Source organism: Talpa occidentalis, unplaced genomic scaffold (assembly GCF_014898055.3).
Source record: "Talpa occidentalis isolate TD23 unplaced genomic scaffold, MPIMG_talOcc4v2.1 talOcc4.9, whole genome shotgun sequence".
Lineage (NCBI taxonomy): Eukaryota > Metazoa > Chordata > Mammalia > Eulipotyphla > Talpidae > Talpa > Talpa occidentalis.
Genome location: NW_023605305.1, coordinates 24080882 through 24103306, shown reverse-complemented (window position 1 = coordinate 24103306; position 22425 = coordinate 24080882). Strand labels below are relative to the sequence as shown.

The 22425-nt window shown below is 49.5% G+C and overlaps 1 protein-coding gene and 1 non-coding gene across 7 annotated transcripts; both read left to right on the top strand.

Annotated features, from left to right (window-relative positions):
* Positions 1–6106: 6106 nt before the first annotated feature.
* On the top strand, positions 6107–20756 carry PABPC4 (poly(A) binding protein cytoplasmic 4). 6 transcript variants are annotated; one of them, XM_037498793.2, is made up of 16 exons: positions 6107–6392; positions 8980–9173; positions 11077–11192; positions 12430–12569; positions 12930–13024; positions 13703–13840; positions 14415–14510; positions 16586–16858; positions 17210–17297; positions 17420–17491; positions 18026–18112; positions 18204–18331; positions 19380–19473; positions 19579–19709; positions 19911–20013; positions 20454–20756. In XM_037498793.2, exons 1-15 carry the CDS (start codon positions 6200–6202, stop codon positions 19998–20000), a joined length of 1935 nt encoding a protein of 644 aa, XP_037354690.1. In that variant the 5' UTR covers positions 6107–6199; the 3' UTR covers positions 20001–20013; positions 20454–20756. The 6 variants fall into 6 exon arrangements, with proteins under 6 accessions (XP_037354690.1, XP_037354689.1, XP_037354688.1 ...); XM_037498792.2 differs by having other exon boundaries at positions 17420–17539; positions 19911–19970; XM_037498791.2 differs by having other exon boundaries at positions 17420–17539.
* LOC119237361 (small nucleolar RNA SNORA55) lies at positions 14788–14922 on the top strand. Its single transcript, XR_005123298.1, has one exon. It is a non-coding gene; the product is annotated as a small nucleolar RNA SNORA55 (small nucleolar RNA).
* Positions 20757–22425: the final 1669 nt, after the last annotated feature.

Here is a 22425-nt window from a genome sequence, read left to right as displayed (position 1 = left end):
CATCTACAAAGTGTTGATAACACCCATTTTCCATGGGTTTTGTGAGAGTGAAATGAAATGGTGTGTTAAGCCTCAAGAAATTGTAGTTGTCATGGGTAGTAGTGTTTTACACAGCATGAGAGTTAGCTGAACAAAAGACCCACTCTTGCCATCTTTGTGACCTTGATCTATTCTGCTGTGCATAGCATAGAGCCTGGCATACAGAAAGAACTATGCAATGTTAGCTTTAAATATCATTATTTCCAAATAATAGTATCGGTTCAATTACTTCTGGGACCTGCCACACTCTAGAATGGCATTCAAGGACCTCTGTGAGATCTCAGCTCTACTTTGCAGTTCTTTCTCCACTAGACAGACAGACAGACAGACAGACAGACACACACACACACATGTTCTAACCTTATTGGACAACAACCTTGAAAATGTCGTGTTGTAATAATACATCATTATGTTAGCCACTATCTAGAAAATGCTACCGTATACCTGTATACAACGGTATCTCATATCATTTCTATTTTACCAATGAGGAAACTAAGGCCCAGGAGTGTGAAATTACTTACCCAAGTTAATAAATGACTCATCTATCTCTGGACTTGTGTTTGTCAATGTTCTCCCTGCCTCCATTCCATTTCTATTTTCCAAAACACTATCTCTATTTAAAGGTTCAGATCTGTTGTCATCTCTCTAGGAAGACTTCCTTGATCCTCACCTTTGGTACAGATAATTGCTCCCTTAGTGTTCAGGCCCTGCCTATGGCACTAATTCTCTAGGCGTTGCGTTGTAATAACTGATCTGGATATCAGTTGTTCCAACAAGATTGTGACCAATTCCATGAAATGGAAAATGTGTAGTCCATCTTTGTAGTCAGCATCCAGTCTGGGGCCCTGAGCAGGAAGACAGCAGTTAGGAATCCCTTCATTTATACCCTTAACCTCCACAGATGATAGTTTTTTTTAGGTCAGTTCCAGCTTTTAATACTCTGGTTTTTGGTGATGCCATACTTATGTTTCATCCTTGTTTGAGGTCTGAAAATGATGCCTGGCACATAGTAGGTACTCAACAAGTGGTGGCTTATTCTTGGCATTTTCTGACTAACTAGAAAGTCTAGCAAGGGGTCAGGCCGATTTGTGGCCACCAACATGGGAAGGACCAGAAGAGGAGAGCATCTGAGTGGGCAGGTACTGGGTTCTTCTTCCTTACTGAGCCTTCTGAGCCCATCCTACAGGCCAAGGAGGCTCAGGGATGTGATGACTGCTGTCCAGAGCTGTACATCCTGTCTTGGTGCCTGAATCAACCCTCAAAGGCCTTGTCTGTGGAAAAGGAAGGGTCTTCCTTCCTGAGGGCTGAACCATTGTTGCTTTAGGAAATGGAACTTTTGTAGGTAGAACTGGCCTCTTGCTGGGAGGATGGGGCTGGGTTTCCCTTGCTCTTAACCTTCAAAAAATCTCTAGAGTCAAAGCACCTTTCACAAGTTTCTTACATTTCACATAGACATACACACAGTTTCTTACCTCTCTCCCCCAAGTAAGGGCAGCTTTTTCTGTGAATGTTTAGCCCACAGAGTGTCTCTAGCACTCACTCTGGCTCTTAGGAATGCCGCAGAAAGTTTGAATCATCAGCAAATATGGAATGCAAAGCTCTTACATTGCCACTACATTGCAAAATCCTCACCTGCAGAGACCTCCAGCTGCACCCATGAAGTCGCATCACTCTGAAGTCTTTTCTTCTTCCTCCTCCCGGCCCTGGACACATTCTTTCTCTGGACATCTATCAAGAACAGACCAGCTGAGAGTAGGTTCCCGCCCAGTGGGAAAAAAGCAGCCTTCCCACACTAGCAAAGGCCAATTTATACTAATGTGTTCAGGTATCCTCCCAGCTCACCAGCGTGGTGACTTGTCAAGTCTATCCCCTCTCCGATCAAGTCCTGTTCGGCTTCTGCAGACCTGGAATCCAGGTGGATTTCTGGGTGGCTTTGCATGTCTTGAAAATACCCTTTAAGACTAATTTGGTGATAACCTTATGCTTAGATGTGGGGAATCCACAATTTTTTTTTAATTTCCCAGAAACTTGGGAAGCATCTTGAACTCCTGCTCTCCAATTAATTACAAATTATACTGTCTAGAACTCTTTAAACTCAAGCCACCACTTCCTCCATTCTCCAAGGCCACCACCTTAGTGGCCATCACCTCCAGGCCTCCCTGTACCCACCCTCTAAATTCTTCTCCATTCTGCAGCCAGAGAGGTTTCTTTAAAAGTGTAATTTGAGCTAAGGTACTTCTCTCTTAAAATCTTTCAGCACTACCCTTTGATCTCAGAATAAAGTCCAAAGGGTTTCAAGTCTCCTAGAGCAGAGTGTCTTCCCTCCCACTGTACACTGTCTGCCTTGCAGACTGGGTTCCAGCCCACTCGCCCTTAGGGCCTTTACACAAACTATTCTCCCTGCCCTTAGATGCCTGTCCTCAGTATAAATATAGCTTGATAATAATAATAATAATAATAAATGTTACAGAAGTATTCCTTTATTCTCACACTCACCCAATTTAAGTGAGTACCTTGAGTAGTATTTTACAGATTGGAAATCTGAGAGTCAGAGATGAGAACCAGGTTGCTTGAGATCACACTGGTAGTAGGCCTCCCACCCCAGACAGCCAGCTGCATGAGGACAGGGCTTTTAAGGGCTTTTTTTATGGGTGCTTAGTAGTCAGTTGCTTATTTAACAAATATTTATTGAACATTTAGGATGTGCTTGGCAGACACTGTTCTGGGTTCCTGTACTTGTGAAGCAGATACAGAGTGGGGAAAAGACAGACTAAATAGGCAAATATATATATGAAAAACATAATTTCAGGTGGTTAAAAGAGCCTAGAAGACAGGATGGGGGCGTCCCTGGTGGTGCAAGGGGTTAAGACACAGCACTATGAAGCTATCCGCAGCCACTGCAGCACAAGTTTGGTCCCTGGCCAGGGAGGTGACCCCCGACATGGGGCAGCAGACCTCTCCTGACTTGCCCACTGCACCCCTCAGCAGTGTATTTTAGTAGATTTGCCTGTTCTGCTCCCCACTCTGTCTCTGGTGAATCCTCTCACCCCCACACCTCTGGCCTGTACCCCAGTTCTTGTATGCATAAACAAATCTTAAAAAAAAAAAAAAAGAAGAAGACTGGATAACTACTTTAAACCACTGGGTGGTCTGAGAAGTCTTCCTGGAGGAGGGGATCTACCTATAAAAGGCACATTCCACAGATGTTTCTTGATTTAATATGCTAACTCTACAAACTGCATGAGGGAGACAGGGACTTCCTCTTCCTTGTCTACCATAGTAACCCTCAGCACTGAATCTAGCACTGGCATAGAGTGAGCCCCAATTAATCAATTCTTTGAATGACCGAATACATGTAATTCTTCATTCCTTTACTCAAGTCACTGGTTTTCAATCATTGTCTCTGTGTCTGGGCAATTTCTGCTGTTGGCTCTCCCTCTCTGACAGGGATAGGTGCTTCCTGGCATTTATGGAGGAACAGATGCTTTATATCTTGCCACATAAGGCCGTGTCACACAAGGTAGCTTTGTTCCTTGTATCACGAGACTTCCAGATGAACTGCCAGATCGTCAGGTAGATGATACATCTTTTTAGAAAGATCAGAGTCTAGACACTAACTTGTTTTTACACAGAAATTGAACAGTTTTGGAGGCCTCCCTGGTGGAGCAAGGGGTTGTGCACAGCAAAGCACTATGAAGCTATCCACAGTCTCTGCAGCACGAGTTCTATCCCCAGCCAGGGAGAAACCCACATGGCACAGCAGACCTCTCCTGACTCGCCCACCGCTCCCCTCAGGAGTGTATTTCACTCAATCTGCCTGTTCTGCTCCCCACTGTGTCTCTGGTGAATCCTTTCACCCCTCACACCCCTGGCCTGTACCCCAGTTCTTGTATGAATAAATCAATCTTAAAAAAAGAACATTTTTTAAAATTGTATTTGTAATTCCTTTTTCTTTCTTTTTATTTATTTATATATTTTTATATCGTTGTTCATTTTTATACAATGTTTTATTTCTCCTCTCAGGTGTTGTCCCCGTAAAATTACCACCACCAAGACACCCGAGAATCATCACCACACTCTTGTGCTCTTCCTTTTCCCTCCCCTACCCCTGATGAATGTCTCCAATTTATAGATTGCCTGGTAGGCTTTTTTTTTTTTTTCCTGATCCCTCCCTTATAGTTTCCCTATGTTCCTGCTATAAGAGAAACCATCCAATATTTTTCTTTTCCCTTCTGAGTTGAAACAGAAAATATTTTGCACCCTTAAGTATCAACTAAATTTGTAGGAATGCCCTTTATGAAGAATTTCTCATTTTCTCAGAGAATCACATCATCCCTGGATTCTACCTCCAGGTACCAGTGTTCTGAAACTTCAATACTTCTAACAGCGTATTTGGGCCCAGACATTTACTAATTTTTTTTTCAAAGATTTTTTTAGGGCCTCCCCGGTGGCACAGCGGTTGAGCGCTGGGTTGCGAAGCTGCCCGCAGCCTCCGCAGCGCCGGTTCGATCCCCAGCTGCTCCCCGACCACCGGAGGAGGGTCCCACATGGCGTGCAGACCTCTCCTGCCGCCCGCTGCTCCCCTCAGCAGTGTACTTCGGTCCTTCTGCCTGCTCTGCTCCCCGCTCTGGCTCTGGTGAATTCTCTCCCTCCCGCGCTTCTGACTGTACCCAGTGCTTGTATAAATAAATAAATCTTTAAAAAAACAAAAGATTTTTTTACTTATGCCTACAAGAGCTGGGGTGCAGGCCAGAGATAAGGGGGTGAGAGGATTCACCAGAGACAGAGCAGGGAACAGAGCAGGCAGACTGACTGAAACACACCGCTGAGGGGAGCAGCAGGCCAGACAGGAGAGTTCTGCTGTGCCATGTGGGTAGCTCCCTGGCTGGGGATCGAACTCGCGCTGCAGAGGCTGCGGTAAGCCTCATAAGTTGTGTCTTAACCCCTTGGGCCACAGGGAGGCCCTGCGACATTTCCTTATTGAGCCACCCATTCCAGAAGTAGAGCAGCTTTTCTGCCATCGTGATTGAGCCCCCAGGCCGTTCACCGACCACAAACACCAGGCGTCCTGGGCGAGGAGCGGTTTCCACCCTCCAGGGAGAGGGGCCTCGGGGCTCGGCCGCGGCCCCAGCGGGGCGGTCCTCCGCGCGCCAGAGGTCGCTGTGGCGCCGCCGGGCTGCGGCGGGTCGCTCTCGCGTGGCCGCCCCGCCTCGGGCCCCCGGGCCGAGTGGGCGGGCACGACTGCGCCCAGGTCGCGAGGCGCCCTTCGACCAGCAGCGCCCGGGGCGGGCGGGTATAAATGGAGCGGTGGCTCCCCCGGCCGCCTCTCTCCGCCCCGGGTCGCCGCAGCCTCCGCCGCTTTCGGGCCCCGCAGCCTGAAGAAAAAAAGAAAAAGCTAAAAAAAACCCGAAAACGCTTTAAAAATTAAAAAAACACGAGCGCGAGGGAGAGAAAGAGCGCGTCCGCCGAGCGCCCGCGGGGAAGTCACTTTCCGCGCTTCCGGCCTGCCCGCCGCCGCCGCACCTGGCTCCGCGCGTCCCGCGCCCGCCCGGGGGTGAGCCCGCGCCGCCCCCCGCGCCCGCCGCGTGGCACCCCGCGCCGCCCGCCCGCCCGCGCCGGCGCACCACGTGTCCGCGCTGCCCTTCGCCGGCCCGCGTGGGAGGCGCCGCGCGCCCTGCGCCCGGGGCGGGCCCGGTCGGCACCGGCAGCTATTTTGCTCCTCGGCCCCGGCCGCTGTAATCCTACCCGCCGGCAGCCCGGGGCCTGCATTTATAGAGGAACGCGCGTCCCGAGGCCGCCGTGGGCGCCGTGGGGCTGTCGCCGGGAGAATTCCTGTCAGGCGCGTGGGGACTCCCCGTTTTAATCTCCCCCCCTCCCCTGAAATTGGGCGCCTCAGACCCGGACGGCTGGAAGAGACAAACTCCCGGGAGGGCCATATTGTTTTTGAGAGCCTTTTGTCTGCGGGTGTGCGGTCTCCGGCCGCCCGGCCCCCCGCGCCTCTTTCCGGCCCTGTCCCCCAGCCGGCGCCGGGCCCCCTCGCGGGCCTCTGCCACCTGTGAGCCGCGCGGCCCGGCCCGGCCCCGCCCGCAGCCCGTTTTGTCCTGTGTGGGCCCGATAAGAAGTCCTCCTGGCGGGCCTCGGGGTGGTGGGGGCTGGGGAGATGAACGCTGCGGCCAGCAGCTACCCCATGGCCTCCCTGTACGTGGGCGACCTGCACTCGGACGTCACCGAGGCCATGCTGTACGAAAAGTTCAGCCCTGCGGGGCCTGTGCTGTCCATCCGGGTCTGCCGCGATATGATCACCCGCCGCTCCCTGGGCTATGCGTACGTCAACTTCCAGCAGCCGGCTGACGGTGAGTAGGGCTGTGTGCACGCACTCGTGGGGTTCCCCGCCCCCCCATCTTGGCAGTCGCCCTCTAAGCGGGTCCCCAGCCCCATGGAGGGGGCATCCCGGCAACACGTTGCCACACGAGCCATGCTGGGATGCAGGGGCAGAAACCGCCGTTCCTGGCATCAGAAGACGGGAGTTTCAGTCTTGTTTTCACCACTTGCTAACTGGGTGACCTTGGGCTAATCAGTGGTGGCTGTGTGTTGGAACCCAAGGAGGCTAAAACAGGATCAGAGGGAAGTCACTGCCATTTGTGCGTGTGTGTGCGCGGGCGCTTGCTTTCCTGCCCCAGTGGGCTGGGCTGTTGGATACCCTTGCCTGGTCAGTGGGCATGGATGGGCTCTTGCCCATCTGGTCTGCCAAAAAAAGCAGGATGATTGAAACACGATTCTTGCAGAAATTTTAGCTGGCAAAGCTGCTGCTCCTCCCCTACCCCAGACTAAGTCTGATTTTGTGGCTGATAAGGATCTTTCGGGCCAGGTAGGCAGCAGTAGGAGCAGTCTGCTGTAAACTTGAGAAGGCGTTCTTTGCTCTGGATGAGGCCTTGGACCATGGCGAAGTATCCAGGTAGTCCTGGGGACACCACTAGCCTGGTGGGGATGGTCGGCCGCTTCACCTGTGGAAGGTGCTGTCACTTGTCAGAACCCTTCCCTTCATCCCATTTGAAGAAAATAGGACTCCTGAGGAGAAGGAACTGCACACAGTTGGAGACTAAGCTGGGACTGCCCATGCGGTGCCCTGCCAGCTCAGATCAGGGCCTTAGCTTGGAGCACAGAGAAGGTATGCCACAGGCGGGGCAGGAGCGAGGCCAGCAGAAACCTAATCAGGGGCTGCACGTGACTCCAGATTAAAAGGGAACAACTGTAGAGACCATTACTGCCAGAAAGAAACAAGACATTCTGTGGCAGAGGATCTCCAGGTCCCTATTTTTGTCCCCACTTTGTTCACCACGAAGCACAGAGAATGTTACTTGCCCAGAATGCAGCTGAGACCAGAGACTTGGACTAACTGAGACAGAAGGGTCTGTGCATCTCTCTAGCCGCAGAGCCTTTTCAGAGGCAGCAGCAGATACATTAGCTGTTGCCTACCTTCTTGACTCTTCTGAACAAAAATCCTGTCACCTAGCGATAGGAGCTGAAGCCATTGGTCTGTGTGTCTGCCAACACATACCTCTGCAGGACCTCTCCCTGCTATAAATACGTGCGGCCAGATTGGTCAGACTAAGCTGACTCGCCTTCTGTAGCCTTGTCTGGAAATAGACAAGGCGCTGCATTGTAGTGGGAACCTTCACTAATAAACGGGCAGAGTTCGGGGTCCCAGATAGCCATCACAACTGAGCTCTTCTGTACCTGGGCTTTTCCCAACTTGGATCTGCCCCGTTCCCCTTTCCCTGACCACCTCCCCGTCCAAATGGAACTGATTGGAAACAAGTAAGGACAGGACACTCCCTTGCTGACCAGCCAACAGAAGAACTTGTGGCGGGACAGAGTTGTGGAATTTTGTCCCTTTTTGAGGGAGATGGTGCCTTGAGGCAGGAGAATCTCCCTCCTCCATCCCCTTGCAGAGATGATTCTAGGTGATGTCACGGAATTGCCACCAACTCCAGGTCCTTGTCACTACCAGGCAAGAGAACTGTGTGCTCCTGGCAGGTAATGATACAGTAGCTTCTGGTCCCTTCAGTGATCTCTGGTGCACACATGGTTTATTTGGGAAGCCAAGGAAGCATCTCAAGGCACTGGATGGAGACCTTGGCTGGGCACCCCAACATTTGAAGTCCTGGAGTTGCCTAGAACTCAGACTGTTTAGAAGGCCTGGAGTCACTACTTGTAGGTCCTGCCTGCACTGTCCTCCTAGGCTCATAGGTTTGATTTCATCCTTGACCTGGTAATAGATGGAGAGAACATTTGCATGTGTGACCATTAGTATCTTTGGGATAATTGAGGCTTTTGTTTAAGTCAGTTACTGTTCTTAGTAATTGAAAATACAAGAGATTGCTGAATTTAGGGACAGCAGCATTTTTTACTCATAGGTTTTTGTCCTTTGTTTTATATAGATGAATTGTAGACTAAAGGACAATTGGTTGATAACTGATGCAATACCATATTGGAAATCTGGTGTTGGTTTCTTAATTATTACCTGTAAACTACCTGTAACTCTAGTCATGCTACACATAACTATTTCTTTTTTAAAGAATGTATTTCAGCCAGCCCCCCTGAGTCAGTGGGTGACAGGCTGTAAAGTCTTCTACAAATGATAAAGCTTAGGCAATTGTGAGGTATTATTATTTAAGTTGGTGCCATGATGCCATTTAGATTATCCCCACCGAAGTCCCTCTTCCAGTGGGCATGCAGACCCTGTGAAGTAGGGATTGGCTAGAACTCACTCTACCCTCTCCGGCGCTGTGGGCTAGAGGAATCTGCTGCCCTTTCATTTTGATAGTTTTCTTCTTATCGGCAAGATTACCTTGAAAAGTCCTGGAGTTCCTGGCATTGGTGACAGTTTCAAACAAAGTGACGTTGTATATCCTTGACCGAAATGTTTCTCTCTTGTAGCTGAGCGAGCCTTGGACACCATGAACTTTGATGTGATTAAGGGAAAGCCAATTCGTATCATGTGGTCTCAGAGGGATCCCTCTTTGAGAAAATCTGGTGTGGGAAACGTCTTCATCAAGAACCTGGACAAATCTATAGATAACAAGGCACTTTATGACACTTTCTCTGCTTTTGGAAACATTCTGTCCTGCAAGGTAAACATTGACTAAATTATTTCAGCAGAATAGTTACTGAATCTTGAAAACAAGATAAATTCTAAATAGACAATTGCCTTGGAATTGGTAAATGGGGTATGATAATTTTCAAAATGCTGGAAATGGCTCTGAAGTCTAAATGTTCCCTGTCAATAATCTTGTGCCACAGCCTGGCATAACTAGCAGGTGTTTGGTCTCTTTGTTTATTCTTCCTTCTGCCTGAAATATCCTTCCTGTTTTCTAGCTGTGGAAGGCATCAAAAGGTTTCTCTTTGGGGGAGGGGTAGGACTAGACCAGGCCTCTGGCCTCCAGGAAGCTGTACTCAGTCATTCTAGAAGCATAAGTCTACTCTCTTCTACATGCATTTTTTTTTTTTTTAAGATTTATTTATGCATACAAGAACTGGGGTATAGGCCAGAGGTGCAGGGGGGTGAGAGGATTCACCAGAGACACAGTGGGGAGCAGAACAGGCAGACTGACTGAAATACGCTACTGAGGGGAGCAGCGGGCAAGACAGGAGAGGTCTGCTGCGCCATGTGGGGAGGTCTGTTGCGCCATGTGGGTAGCTCGCTGGCCAGGGATCGAAGTAGTGAAGTAGTGCTGCAGTGGCTGCGGATAGCTTCATAGGTTGCATCTTAACCCCTTGCGCCCCCACGGAGGCCCTCCATGCATCTTTTTATGTGGAGAATTGTGTTGTGGTGTTGGTTTACATATTTGACTCCACAATAAAATGAAATTTTGTTGTGGGTTTGGAAAATGGTTCTTTTTTCTGAAGCAGCACCATGGTTTTGCACCCAGATCACTAAACCTTTTTTAATGAAGCAGTTAACATTTGGAATAGAGGCAGCCTGTAATAGTGGTTAGTGGTCATTTGGGGAGCATTACTAGTTGGTGGTGCTGTGCCAAGTGTTAGAAAAGCTTTGCTTGCTGCAACCTCTCCCACCTCCCCTTTTTTCCCCCTATCACTCAAAGATATTATTTTCTGAAAGTCAAACAGACTGAACTGTTGAGAGGTAAGTGGTGTCAAGCAGAAGATCTGTATACATTTCCCATTGTGGATTGCCAGTAGTTGCCACAGGCAGTAATCCTGATGGAAATATCACTATACAGAGCTTTCCAGAGCTGGGCTAGACAGGATGAGTAGTCACTACCACCTAAGAATTCATCAGCACCATGTTGTTCCTATATGTAAATACAACTAGATACAAAGTTACGTACATTGAGTCATTGGATCATTGGATTCTTGGGGTCCCTGCTCACCAGATGTCTTGAGGCAAATGGGAATCAAGAGAATGGTGGTGATTGCATGTGCTTTGCTAAAAGGATAATAGAGTGCTGTGTTATTGCCGCATAGAAGAGAAAGTTCTTAAAAGACCTCAAGTGGCTGCATAGAGAGAATGTCGATTCTGTTGTTTACATTCTACGTACGTATCATCCAAGTGATCACAATACTGTACTTGAGGAGAAAGAATCACAGATAAAAGCTTTGTCTGAATTAAAAACAAAATACATCAGCGTTCCTGGGGTTGTCTTCCTGAGGGAGAAAGATGGCAATCTGGGAATAGCCTACTTAACCTTTTCTGATGTAACCTGGGTTCACAGCCAGTGGCCACACCATGTGGGAAGGAGGTGACACATCACTGGCACAAGGAGGATTTTTTCCAAGCCGGAAACAATAGGAATAAAAACTTGTGAACAGGCATTTCTCCTTTTTGGTGTGCATGTGCTGCCAAACAAGGCTTATTGCCTGCACTGCTGAGGCCTGTCCTGGTCGCTCCTGCCTCGTTGTCCCGGGTCAGCTGCAGGCCTGTCAGACACGGGAGACCCTGACTTGGAGATCACGTGGTTGTAGCATCTCTAGAGCTGGCCACAGGTTCTAAAGTGGCCCGCCTTGTCTTGACAGGTGGTGTGTGATGAGAACGGCTCTAAGGGTTATGCCTTTGTCCACTTCGAGACCCAAGAGGCTGCCGACAAGGCCATCGAGAAGATGAACGGCATGCTCCTCAATGACCGCAAAGTGTGAGTGTCCCAGTCCGGAGCAACAGCCATCGCATGAGCCAGCCATGGCCCCACCTCGGTATTAACTGGCACACACAAGGCGGCTACTGGTTCTCTCGGCCCAAGTGTGGCCTGCTCCTACCTCTCCACTCCAGGGCTGGTGAGTCTCCCTGCCCGAGCCGTGGCAGCCCTTTTGACTCGCCAAGGTGGGCTCCCTGCCCAAGCCATGGCCTGCCTGCCGCCTCTCCCTTAAAAGCATCTGTCCGTGGGTTTTGTGAGCATTGGCAACTGGGGCTGGCTAGAAGGCAGCTCTAAGCCTACTCTGAGCAAGGGTCTTGGCCGGCGGCAGAGTGGAGAGGGCCCTGGACTGACCAGGAGCTGTATGCTAGCTATGTGACCTTGGCTTTCCTGCGACTCCGGCCTGTTTGTGGGGTCACTTACTAGTGGTTGATGCCAAATTGTCCCCAGGTCTCCACTTCGCTACCTTTTGACTCAGTGGCCTTCTAATAAAAAGTTGACTTCACCATCATAATTTGGTTACAATGATAAATCTCATCCTATTGCAGCGGACACTCTTCATGATAGACCTTGTGGCTTTGGTGTGGTTCTCGCAGAATAGAGCAAAGGGGGGTCTCAGCTAAATAGTGCAAGGAGAGAAGAGCGGACATTAGGTTTTGGCTACACTCAGGACAAATCAGTTCTGCCCTTTGTGGTGCTGAACAAGCCAGGAGATGGGTTGTAGTAAGGCTATGTAATGCTCCAGTCAGATCTCCCACTAGAAAGAAGTACAAAAGTTTCGACATGGATGCATTTTCCTGTGTGAACAGCAACAAAATGAATAAAGTGAGAAAGCAAAGGCCATTTAGTTCATGCCAGCAACCTCACTCTTTAAGATTAACCACTGTTAACAGTTTGGTTTGTATCCTTCCAGACCTTTTCTATGCATTTACATAGATGCACAGAAATGAACGTTTTAAAACATGGTCACCAGGTTTCTTCACGAAGGCAGTGTGACGTGGTAGGAGTAGCCCTGGTCTGAGCCAGGAGCCCTGGGGCTGGTCTTGCAGGACAGACAGTCCTGCCTCTTTCTCTTTCTGCTGGGGAGTTGGGATACCTCTGAGCTTGCTCTCTTGGTGGTTGGATGGGAACTTGTGTGTTTTAACCTCTCCTGTCAGCCTTTAACTTGTATTCCTTTGGGCCCCTGGAAATCATGTTTTTTTCCTCCGGGTGATCGCTGCTTTTCATGGTTTCTTTTTAGGTTTGTGGGCAGATTCAAGTCTCGAAAAGAACGAGAAGCTGAGCTTGGAGCCAAAGCCAAGGAATTTACCAACGTTTATATCAAAAACTTTGGTGAAGAGGTGGATGATGAGCGTCTCAAAGAGCTATTCAGCCAGTTTGGTACGTCAGGGTCCTTTGCCCCAAGTGTGTCCCCTCTTATAGTCCACCTGGAATTCATCTACTTGTGTTTATTTGAGGGACGAGAGCACCTAGACCCAGAAGTAAAAAATCTTGCATGGCAGAGGTCACAGGGTAGATAGGAGTAGACTCCAGGCGCCTGGCTTCACTCTGCCTTGTCCCATCCCCAGGCTGCCTCAGCAACTTGGTCAGAATTAGAAGGCCAGTCCCATGCCTCTTTCATAATTATAGAGTCCCTCTGGGTTCCACAAGAGGTTTACTTCACGTGGGTTCCTAGAGGAAACCTTCTCCTTGTGCTGTGGTGGAGATGGTGTTACTAATAGTTCTGTCCTTTGGTAATAGGTAAGACCCTAAGTGTCAAGGTGATGAGAGATCCCAGTGGGAAATCCAAAGGCTTTGGCTTTGTGAGTTACGAAAAACACGAGGATGCCAATAAGGTGAGAGTACCACGAGGGTGGGGAAAAATTGGTAGGAAGTGGCCCCAGGTGTGTTCAAGGCCTTGCTAGCACATAGTTGAGTGGAACTGGAGTTGTCTGCATATCTAGTAGTGACGCTCAGTTCCTGTACTCTGGAATTGTTTTCCTAAGGGAGTTCACATGTTAATAAATCACTGAACTATTTTCAGAGCACTTGGCACATAACCTGTCATATCAGCTATTCATCTGTTAAGAGAATAGGGCAGGTGTTGGTTCCCATTCATAGGCGAGACCACTCTTAAGGCCCCAAGAGTTGCTAATTTGACAGCTCACAGCATCTTCTTGTGAAACATTGTTCTAGACCCTTAGCATCCTTGACAGCACCCACAGAAGGACCTAAACATCTAGTGTCAACCAGACGATCAACCTCCGCTCATGTCTACCATGCTTGTATTTATATGACTGTACTAATATTTTTCCTGTTATCTGGACCAGTAACCATTTAAATATTAATCTGATTTTACTGCTGGAGAAGTTTGGATTTGCTTATACTTGATAGACAGAATAAAAGTGGTTTTTAAAAGCCCAATATAAGGAAGATTTCTTTTTCCTAGAATATTTGGTGGGGCTTGCAGACCTCCAGAGTGAGGGCCCTACCTGTGCATCTTCATTGAAAGACATGCGTTATTTCCTCTTCAGGCCGTGGAAGAGATGAATGGAAAAGAAATCAGTGGGAAAGTCATATTTGTAGGCCGCGCACAGAAGAAAGTGGAACGGCAGGCCGAGTTAAAACGGAAATTTGAACAGCTGAAACAAGAGAGAATTAGCCGTTATCAGGTGAGGGCATCTTGGCACAGCCTACCAGTGGGGGATTCCTATGAAATATTAGCAGAGTGTCCATAAAGTTCAGCAGTCTCTCCCCGGGGACTTGGAATCTGCTCTTGCAACTTCTCAAAATCATGAAATCATAGCAGTGCTTAGAGGAAAAGGGCAACAGTTTATTCATTTATTTTTAGTCTGTTCTTCGTTGTGTGGGTTCCTTTCACTTAAATGATACCGCCTTGTTGGGAGGAGTGGTGGTGAGAAAAGCTCTGCTTGGTGGGTCAGTGGTCAGCCGAACGGCTGTGCGGGCAGGTGACTGTGTGTGACTGTGGTGGTCCTGTCCGTCTCGGGCGGCTGTCTGCTAACTGATTATGCAGCAGAATCATCTGCTGGACTTGTTAAAATAAACTTGGATTGCTGGGCTCCAGAATTTCTTACTCATTAGATTTGGATTCAGACCTGAAAATTTGTGTTTCTAAAAAAATATCCAGAGATTCTGACTCTGCTGGTGTGGGATTCTACTTTGGGAACCACTGTCTTAGGGGATATAGGACCTGTAAAAGTACAATTAACAGTGATTCTTCTTCAGGGTGTGAATCTCTACATTAAAAACTTGGATGACACGATTGATGATGAGAAGTTAAGGAAAGAATTTTCACCTTTTGGATCAATCACTAGTGCTAAGGTATTTTATTCTTACTAAGCTTTGGTGTTAAGTGTAGTCCCAGTGTCCTTTTATTTAGAGGTCTAGTGACCTTTGTTTTGTTGGAGTGGAATCTAAATTGCGTTCATTTCAAAAAGGAACACTCATTAACAGAGCAGATTCTTTCCTGGTGTTGGTTTACTCACCTGAGCCGTACGTGTTGGAGACTGACATTTCCTTAGGTTCACCTTGTTCGGGCTACCAAGCACTGGGGTATGGGCATGAATCTGACCCAGTCCTTCCCTGCCAACCTCCCAAAGCACCTGAATCTTTCCCATTCTTAGCTGCTTCGTGCTGGTGTGGGGACAGATGGTGCCACAGAATGAGCAGAGCAAATCCAGACGGGTTGTGTTCCATTTTTCTTGGGGCCTGTCTCTACAACTCTGCCACAGTTTCTCCTTGAATAAAGGTGTTGAGTTTAGAGCTGAGGCTGGGAGCATCCTTATCTTAAAATTAGGAAAAGAAGAAAGTTTTTCTATGTGCATCATTTGCTTGATTTTCTCTGTTAATTATTATCAACCAACTTAGGGTATGAACCCCGTTTTAAAGATAAAGAATTTGCGTACTTGCGCATGAGAATGATGCTTAAATGAGGATGGTGAACTGCACTTCAGGTCTGAAAGTCCTGGGTCACGTCCTGATGCAGAGACTAGTCGTTTGTGTTTAGCAGAGGTGCAGTGGATGCCACAGTATTACAGGTGAAAGGAGCTTGGGTGGGCTGGTAGAGACTGGGTGATTCTGCCTTAGCTTAAGTCACTTGCCACCTGGGAGCATCATCACAAGGACAGTAGTTAGGGGGTTGACCAGAGGCTGCCCTGTGTGGTTTCCCCAGTTCTTCACCCCTTTATTGTTGTTTTTAAGATTCATTTTTATTTATTTATGCATACAAGAACTGGTGTATAGGCCAGGGGTGTGGGGGGTGAGAGGATTCACCAGAGACAGTGGGGAGCAGAACGAGTGGATCCACTGAAATACACTGCTGAGGGGAGTCGTGACGTGAGACAGGAAAGGCCTGCTGCACCATGTGGGCTGGCTCCCTGGCCGGGGATTGAACTCAGGCCATGGTAATTGCACTGAGACTAACCCCTGAGCCACCAGAGAGGCCCCAATCACCCCTTTGTTTTTATCACCTCTTGACTGGCCTCCATCAGTGCAAGGGTGAGAGTCTCGCTTACTAGCAGAGAAGTCAAGTGGGCATTTTGCAAGAAGAGAGCAAAAAAGAACCTTATTTGAAGGTTTAAAGGTACTACTTTCAAGATCATAACATTACATTCTTTCCACACACCTTACTGGCCCACCTCATTGGTAGGAAGTTGGTCAGATTGATACACAGCTTCACTTCTATGACAGTAGCTAAGACAGACAATTGCCATGCACATAGTCGTGTTGTTGACAATGCTTCTGAGGGAGATGGTTGAGGGAAAGTAGTAAATAAGCTGCTCAGGTGAAGGAAACGCCATTTGTGAATGACAAACTGAAAAAAGACCAGCCAGACCAGTGTGTGGCTCTGGAGCTGTTTGTCTAAGACATTGAGACTCAGGGCAGGCAAGGGACTTGTGCATGTTAAATAGCTTAAAGTTTGCCGGGAGCTGGCACTAGAATCCAGCTGATCATCTTTCTGCTATTCCATTAAAGAAATGGTGGTGGTCAGTGGCTTTAGAACTCCTGCCCTGTGATATTTCAAAAGCATAGTGTAACCTTGCTACGTAAGCTTACTCAAGTCTTGCTCACCAAGTTCTCAGGCAGATGAGTTTTGCAAAGAAATTGCTTGACACTGCTGTCCAACTCCATTGAGGGTATGTGGTTCCAGGTGTCATCCTCAGGTTCCTAGTTTGACAGCCATGTCATCATACTTGGGAACTAGCATCACCCAGGGGTCTAAAAAAGAATGCCTAGGTCCTTAGAGGTTGTGACTTGATTGGTCTGGGTACATCCTGACATGAGTGAGAGCCCTCACCTAGAGTTGGTAACTCCTGCAGTAGAACCCAGGTTCTCTGCCTGTCTGTAGCTGTCCCCCGACACAAACATCTTTTTTCTGAGCTGGTCTCATTTCGTAGGTAATGCTCGAGGAGGGAAGAAGCAAAGGATTTGGCTTTGTCTGCTTCTCCTCTCCCGAAGAGGCCACCAAGGCAGTCACTGAGATGAATGGACGCATTGTGGGTTCCAAGCCACTGTATGTTGCTCTGGCCCAGAGGAAGGAAGAGAGAAAGGCTCACCTCACCAACCAGTACATGCAGAGGGTGGCTGGGATGAGAGCGCTCCCTGCCAGTGCCATCCTGAATCAGTTCCAGCCTGCTGCTGGTGGCTACTTTGTGCCAGCAGTTCCACAGGTGGGTCTGCTGTACACGCACGGCTGTTTGGAACCTGCCGAATGACAGCTGTCCTTACAGTCCTGGGGCGCGGGGGATTTTTAAATAATGGAGTTCTAGAACGTCACAGTTTAGGATCCTTTTAAGTAAAATGCTGAAGGACTTACTGTTTCATACACCCCTACTCATAGATGCAGTGGCGTGGGTAATAGGAAAGTATCCCTACTAAATGACTCTCTCTCCCACTAGCTTTTAAGTAGAGAGAACCTCATGCCAAATAATTAGCCTCGGCTTGGTAGTGGTGGCATGAGATAGCTCTCTCTGTGAGTTCATGTCCTTAAAATAAAAGGACTTGGGTGTTCTTCCTTGCAGGCTCAGGGAAGACCTCCATATTACACGCCTAACCAGCTAGCACAGATGAGGCCTAATCCACGCTGGCAGCAAGGTGGGAGACCTCAAGGTAAGTCATGGGGGACAGTGATGTGATCGCCCGTGCCTGCCTGTCCCCTCTGCTCTGAGGCACAGCCTGCATCCTGGTGCACATTGTTATCACAGAGGTGCAATGCTTGTCTTTTTTTCCAGGCTTCCAAGGAATGCCAAGTGCTATCCGCCAGTCTGGGCCTCGTCCAACGCTTCGCCATCTGGCTCCAACTGGTAATGCTCCGGCCTCTCGTGGCCTCCCTACTACTGCTCAGAGAGTCGGTGAGCAAACTGGCCTTGAGAAGCGTGGCCCGGGGAGGAGGGGGCCAGGTTGACTAGGCTCTGCCCAGAGTTGGTCAGTTTGTTCGGTTCCTGATTTTCCAGTCCTGCTTCTGCAGTCTTAGTTGTAGGCTTATGTAGGAGCAGAAACGGTAGGAGTTCTAGGAGTGCTGACTACTTCTAAGATCTTGGCTCAACCAGTGGTCACTCACATGGAAAAGGTTAATTGTAGAAGTCTGTTGGCCAGATGACTGCAGAGACGTCTTTGGTGGGGTTGGAGATGCAAGAAAACTGTTTTTTACAGACTGTCCTGTACGCTGAGAGGTGAAAAGAGTTGTATGTTATCTGTCGGCTCTTCCTGGAAAGTAGCAGTAGTGACCCCATGTGTGGTGTGTTGTGTGGCCGTGCTTTGGAATTTCTTCTTCCGTGGGACGTGACCAGTTGGACATCTGCTGCCAACACTGATGTGCATTTGCTGGTCTGTTGTAGGGTCTGAGTGCCCGGACCGCTTGGCTATGGACTTTGGTGGGGCTGGTGCCGCCCAGCAAGGGCTGACTGACAGCTGCCAGTCTGGAGGTGGTATTGGATGCACAAGAATGGGGAAAGGGGATTTGACGGGTCTTTGCCCAGACTGATGGGATTTAATTTTATTTGTTCTTTCCTTAAGGTGTTCCCACAGCTGTGCAGAACCTAGCACCTCGTGCTGCTGTTGCTGCCGCTGCCCCTCGGGCTGTCACACCTTACAAATATACCTCCAGTGTCCGCAGCCCTCACCCTGCCATACAGCCTCTGCAGGTGAGGTCCGCTGGGCAGAATGCTACAAGGGGCTCCTCCGACCCTGCCTGATTAAAAAGACACTCTGCTGTGATTCCTTGAACAGTCACCAAATGCCTGCTCTGTGTCCTGGGGCTGTGTCCTGTGTGGTGACACTGCCCTGGCGATACTCAGGACATCAGGGACTTGGAAGTGTTCTAAGAGCAGATGACTCCAAAGTGCCCCAGAGGGGACCATAGCTTCCTACTTTGCTTTTACTCATACGTTGCTCACTTGGCCCTCCGAGCCTCCGTCCACTGCTCGTCCACCGGCATCCTTGATCCTAAGCTGTTCTGCAAGATGATCTCACAGATGAGAAGTTCAGCTTCAGGATGTTCAGTTGGAGCCAGCTGTCAGATTTTCTACACTAGCGCTTGCTGTCTCTAGACCTGTGCCCCTCGTGGGGGCAAGCTGAGCTGCAGCAAGTTTGTTGCCAACTTCAGTAGTAGTTGGCTGTGGAGAAGCCACACTCAGCCTGTGGCCCCTGAGCTGCTGCCCCACCCCAAGTTGGTAATGTCCCAGAACTTGATGCTCAGTACCATGCTTTTTGCCTACGTAGGGCTGTGACTGGCACCAGCGTGGCATGTGTGACAGGTCTCGGGTGTGTGCTACAGAAAGGTGGGATGGAGTTAAAAGGTTTGAGTAGTCACGCCCTGAGCCCCAGTCTGTCTTGAATTCATCCTACAAAAAATTTTAGGAAAGTATTCCAGAGCCTTATTAACAAGGCTTTGAATTCTTGGATATCGTTGGGCAAATTACAATCATTGTAACCTTGAGTAAGTTGATTTGAGAGATGATTGCTCAGCATCATACATTTGTTTTCTCTATTCATTTCATCTTTCCTTCCAGCAGCAATCTGCTTCTATTGTAATTGGCTGTGTTTTTATGTCCATACCACTCTTGGGCCTTCACCCCCTCAGGGCCCACGATCTCCATCAACCTCTTAGCCTTTCAGATGTTGGACAGTCAGGCTCTTGACCATTGTCAAATGTCTGCTTGGTGTTAACCCACTGCCTCTCCTGGTTCCTAGGCAGCCCAGCCTGCTGTTCATGTGCAGGGGCAGGAGCCCCTGACCGCCTCCATGCTGGCCGCGGCACCCCCCCAGGAACAGAAGCAGATGCTGGGTGAGTGACCCCCTCACATGCTGGCAAAGGAGGGCACCGGAAGCTGGTACTGACCAGTCTGTAACTCAGACTCCACTTGGATTTTGATTGGGTGTCTTCCCGCAGGAGAACGCTTGTTCCCGCTCATCCAAACGATGCACTCAAACCTGGCGGGGAAGATCACGGGGATGCTGCTGGAGATCGACAACTCGGAGCTGCTGCACATGCTCGAGTCCCCCGAGTCTCTCCGCTCCAAGGTGAGCGGGGCCCTGCAGCCACAGCGCTGCTCCGGAGGGCTGCTGAGGTGTGGGCACTGGGGAGAGTGGTCAGCACCAGGCGAAGACAACGCTGGGCCTGGACACCAGGGCAGGGTGGGAGATGGGGGACTTGTCTCGCCAGGGCAGGGTGGGAGATGGGGGACTCGTCTCGCGTCACCGACCCCTGGGGGTCTCTCCCAGGTGGATGAAGCTGTGGCAGTTCTGCAGGCTCACCATGCCAAGAAAGAAGCCGCCCAGAAGGTGGGCGCTGTTGCTGCTGCTACCTCTTAGATAAGGAAGAACCGTATGTGTGACTATTTTTGTTTTCTGTAATGGTTTTTTGACTTGTAAATGTTCTCTTGAATGGTTAGGAGCAACATACGCAGCCATATTTCTGCCAGTTCCCCTGATAACGTGGACAGGCTGCCTCCTGGTTTGGCCTGAGGGTGGTGAGGTCAGCTGTGTGTGCAGCCACTGCTTATCTGTGGGGACACAGCAGTGGTGTCACCGTGGGAGAGACAGACTTGCCCCCCCTGTAATTACAGAGTGTGGTGCAGTCAACTTCTGGACTTGGGGCTATAGTGGCTAGAGGTTGGGGATCCTGTTAAAAATCCTACGATATATAGCATCAGCTCCAGGAGAAATCTCCTGCCTGAAATGTCAGTGTGCTGAGGTGAAAGACTCTGCAGAGATTGGGGTGACTCTGAAGTTCTCTTATTGTTAACGGTGGTGCTTTTCTTCTAGAACTCAGAAGCCAAATAGCCCCTCCAGGAATTCAGCTCAAAGGTTTGAAGACTTCCTAGCTTGTCCTATGGACCTCAACACAAGAACCACAATTACAAATTTAATAGGTCATTTTGTATCAAAAGGTCAATTATGAAAGCACCTAGAATTTTTCAATTAAAAGAATATATTCTCTGGGTTCTTCGATGACCCAGATAGTGTTAACTTTTTTTTTGTATTGTGGGTTTTGATTTCTGTCCCCTAGAAATTGGTTTTATTTGATGTACCCAAGTCTTAAGTTTCTCAATAAAGAAAAAAACTCCACAAAACTTCATCTCTTTCTGCTTTACTCTGACAGTACTTCTATAAATCCCCGTTTTCACTGGAAGTAATTGTAAGACGTACATAGGGTCAGATGAAGCTCTGTATAACTTCTGACAATTACTGGCAGATTATTTTGGGCGCGCAAGGTGTGAGCCCTGTTCCATGGCACTCATCAGGGGGACCCCAGAGGCCCGTTCACCTTACAGGGAACGGAAGTCTGATCAGAGCAGCCCTGGGGTCTTGAGCAGGAGAATCTGGGATGCAGGTGGAGTTATGTGTGGTGAGCGGCGCGCACCCGGCCCCTCTCCTCTTGGGGGTGTTGGTGGGTGCTCGTCTCCCAGTTGATCTTGCAGGCAGGTCAGCAGGCCAGGCTCCCGACTCCTGCAGCTTAGATGCAGAGACCAGTGGCAGGTGGGAGGCAGCAGGCTACCTGTCCTCCAGTCACTAGCTTCTCCCCTGGAGTGTGAGGGGTGTCCCTGGACTGTTCTTCTGTCTTACTTCTGGCAATCGTCCCCCTTCCCCATTCTGTCTGTTCTTAGTAGGTCTTTTTTTTTTTTTTTTTTAAACAATTTATTTTTATTTGCAGCGACGAGACAGGAGGGGTCTGTTGCGCCATGTGGGATTCTCCCTGGCCGGCTGGGATCGAACTTGCGCTGCAGAGGCTGCGGACAGCTTCACAGTGCGGCGCTCAACCCGCTGCGCCACCGGGGAGGCCCCTGTTCTTAGTAGGTCTTAAGGACCCAATCTAGAGTCCTCCATTTTCTGGCGTTTTCTGCTGATGTCTGGCTGCCCCTCTAACCTAGTTCTGCCCGACCGTGACTGCCTCTCCTCTGCCTGGTGAAGGGGTGGGGGCCTTGGGCTTCCAGCCCCAGAGCCTGGGATGAAGATGGCAGCCACCAAGAGTATGCTCTGCGCGGGTGAGCTGCTGTTAGGCAGGGCAGGTGTCTTCACAGGCGGAGCTGGAGTGGAGTGAAATTGGAGCAGAATGAGCTGCGTGGGGACCCAGGCTGGCTGTTTTGTGGGAATTTCCTCCCCCCTCTGCCTATGAATGAAGCCTTTTACCTACCAGCTCTGCTGGTTCTAGTGTTTTCCAGAGGCCTTCTGACCCTGGACTCAGAAGATGAGGTCTGTAACAGGGATAGACCTCATTCCAAAATCGTGCCCATTCATAAATGCCGCAGCCCTGGCCCCTCAGTGGTAGGGATTTCCAGGATAGCTGGGGCGTTGGGGAAACAGCCCCACTGTGGCTCAGTGGGCACTGTGATGCCACGGTGTTTTCCAGGGTCGGGCTTAGGGTTTCTGGGCATGATTGAGCCACCTGGAGAGGTGGGGGCAGATTTCCTGGAGGTGCTGAAGCCAGAGCTGCGTTTCCAAGATCCAGGAGGTAGCCAGGCAGCCAAAATGTGAGGGTGTTGCTTGAATGGCGAGGAGCCAACGCCTGGTTATGAAGTGGTCTAGCACTCGGGAGCAAATTTCACTTCTGTAGGAAAAGAGGTGAGGGGGTGCAGGCCTCGGGTTATGAAGGTCTTTTGTCAAGCTAAGGAATGGCACTCCGTCCCGTGAGCGCTGGTGCTCTTTGGAGAATGAAGCAGGCCGGTGATAACAGGCAGATTGGCACTTTCTTGGCCTCGTTGGACGACTGCAGAGGGGAAACGAGGAGACTCAGTAA

Excerpts from the sequence above, each read along its gene's own strand:
- PABPC4 (XM_037498791.2), top strand. The coding sequence starts at position 6,200 with ATGAACGCTGCGGCCAGCAGCTACCCCATGGCCTCCCTGTACGTGGGC. Across the intron at positions 14,511-16,585 it reads GATCAATCACTAGTGCTAAG|GTAATGCTCGAGGAGGGAAG; the intron begins GTATTTTATTCT and ends CTCATTTCGTAG. Across the intron at positions 16,859-17,209 it reads TTGTGCCAGCAGTTCCACAG|GCTCAGGGAAGACCTCCATA; the intron begins GTGGGTCTGCTG and ends TCTTCCTTGCAG.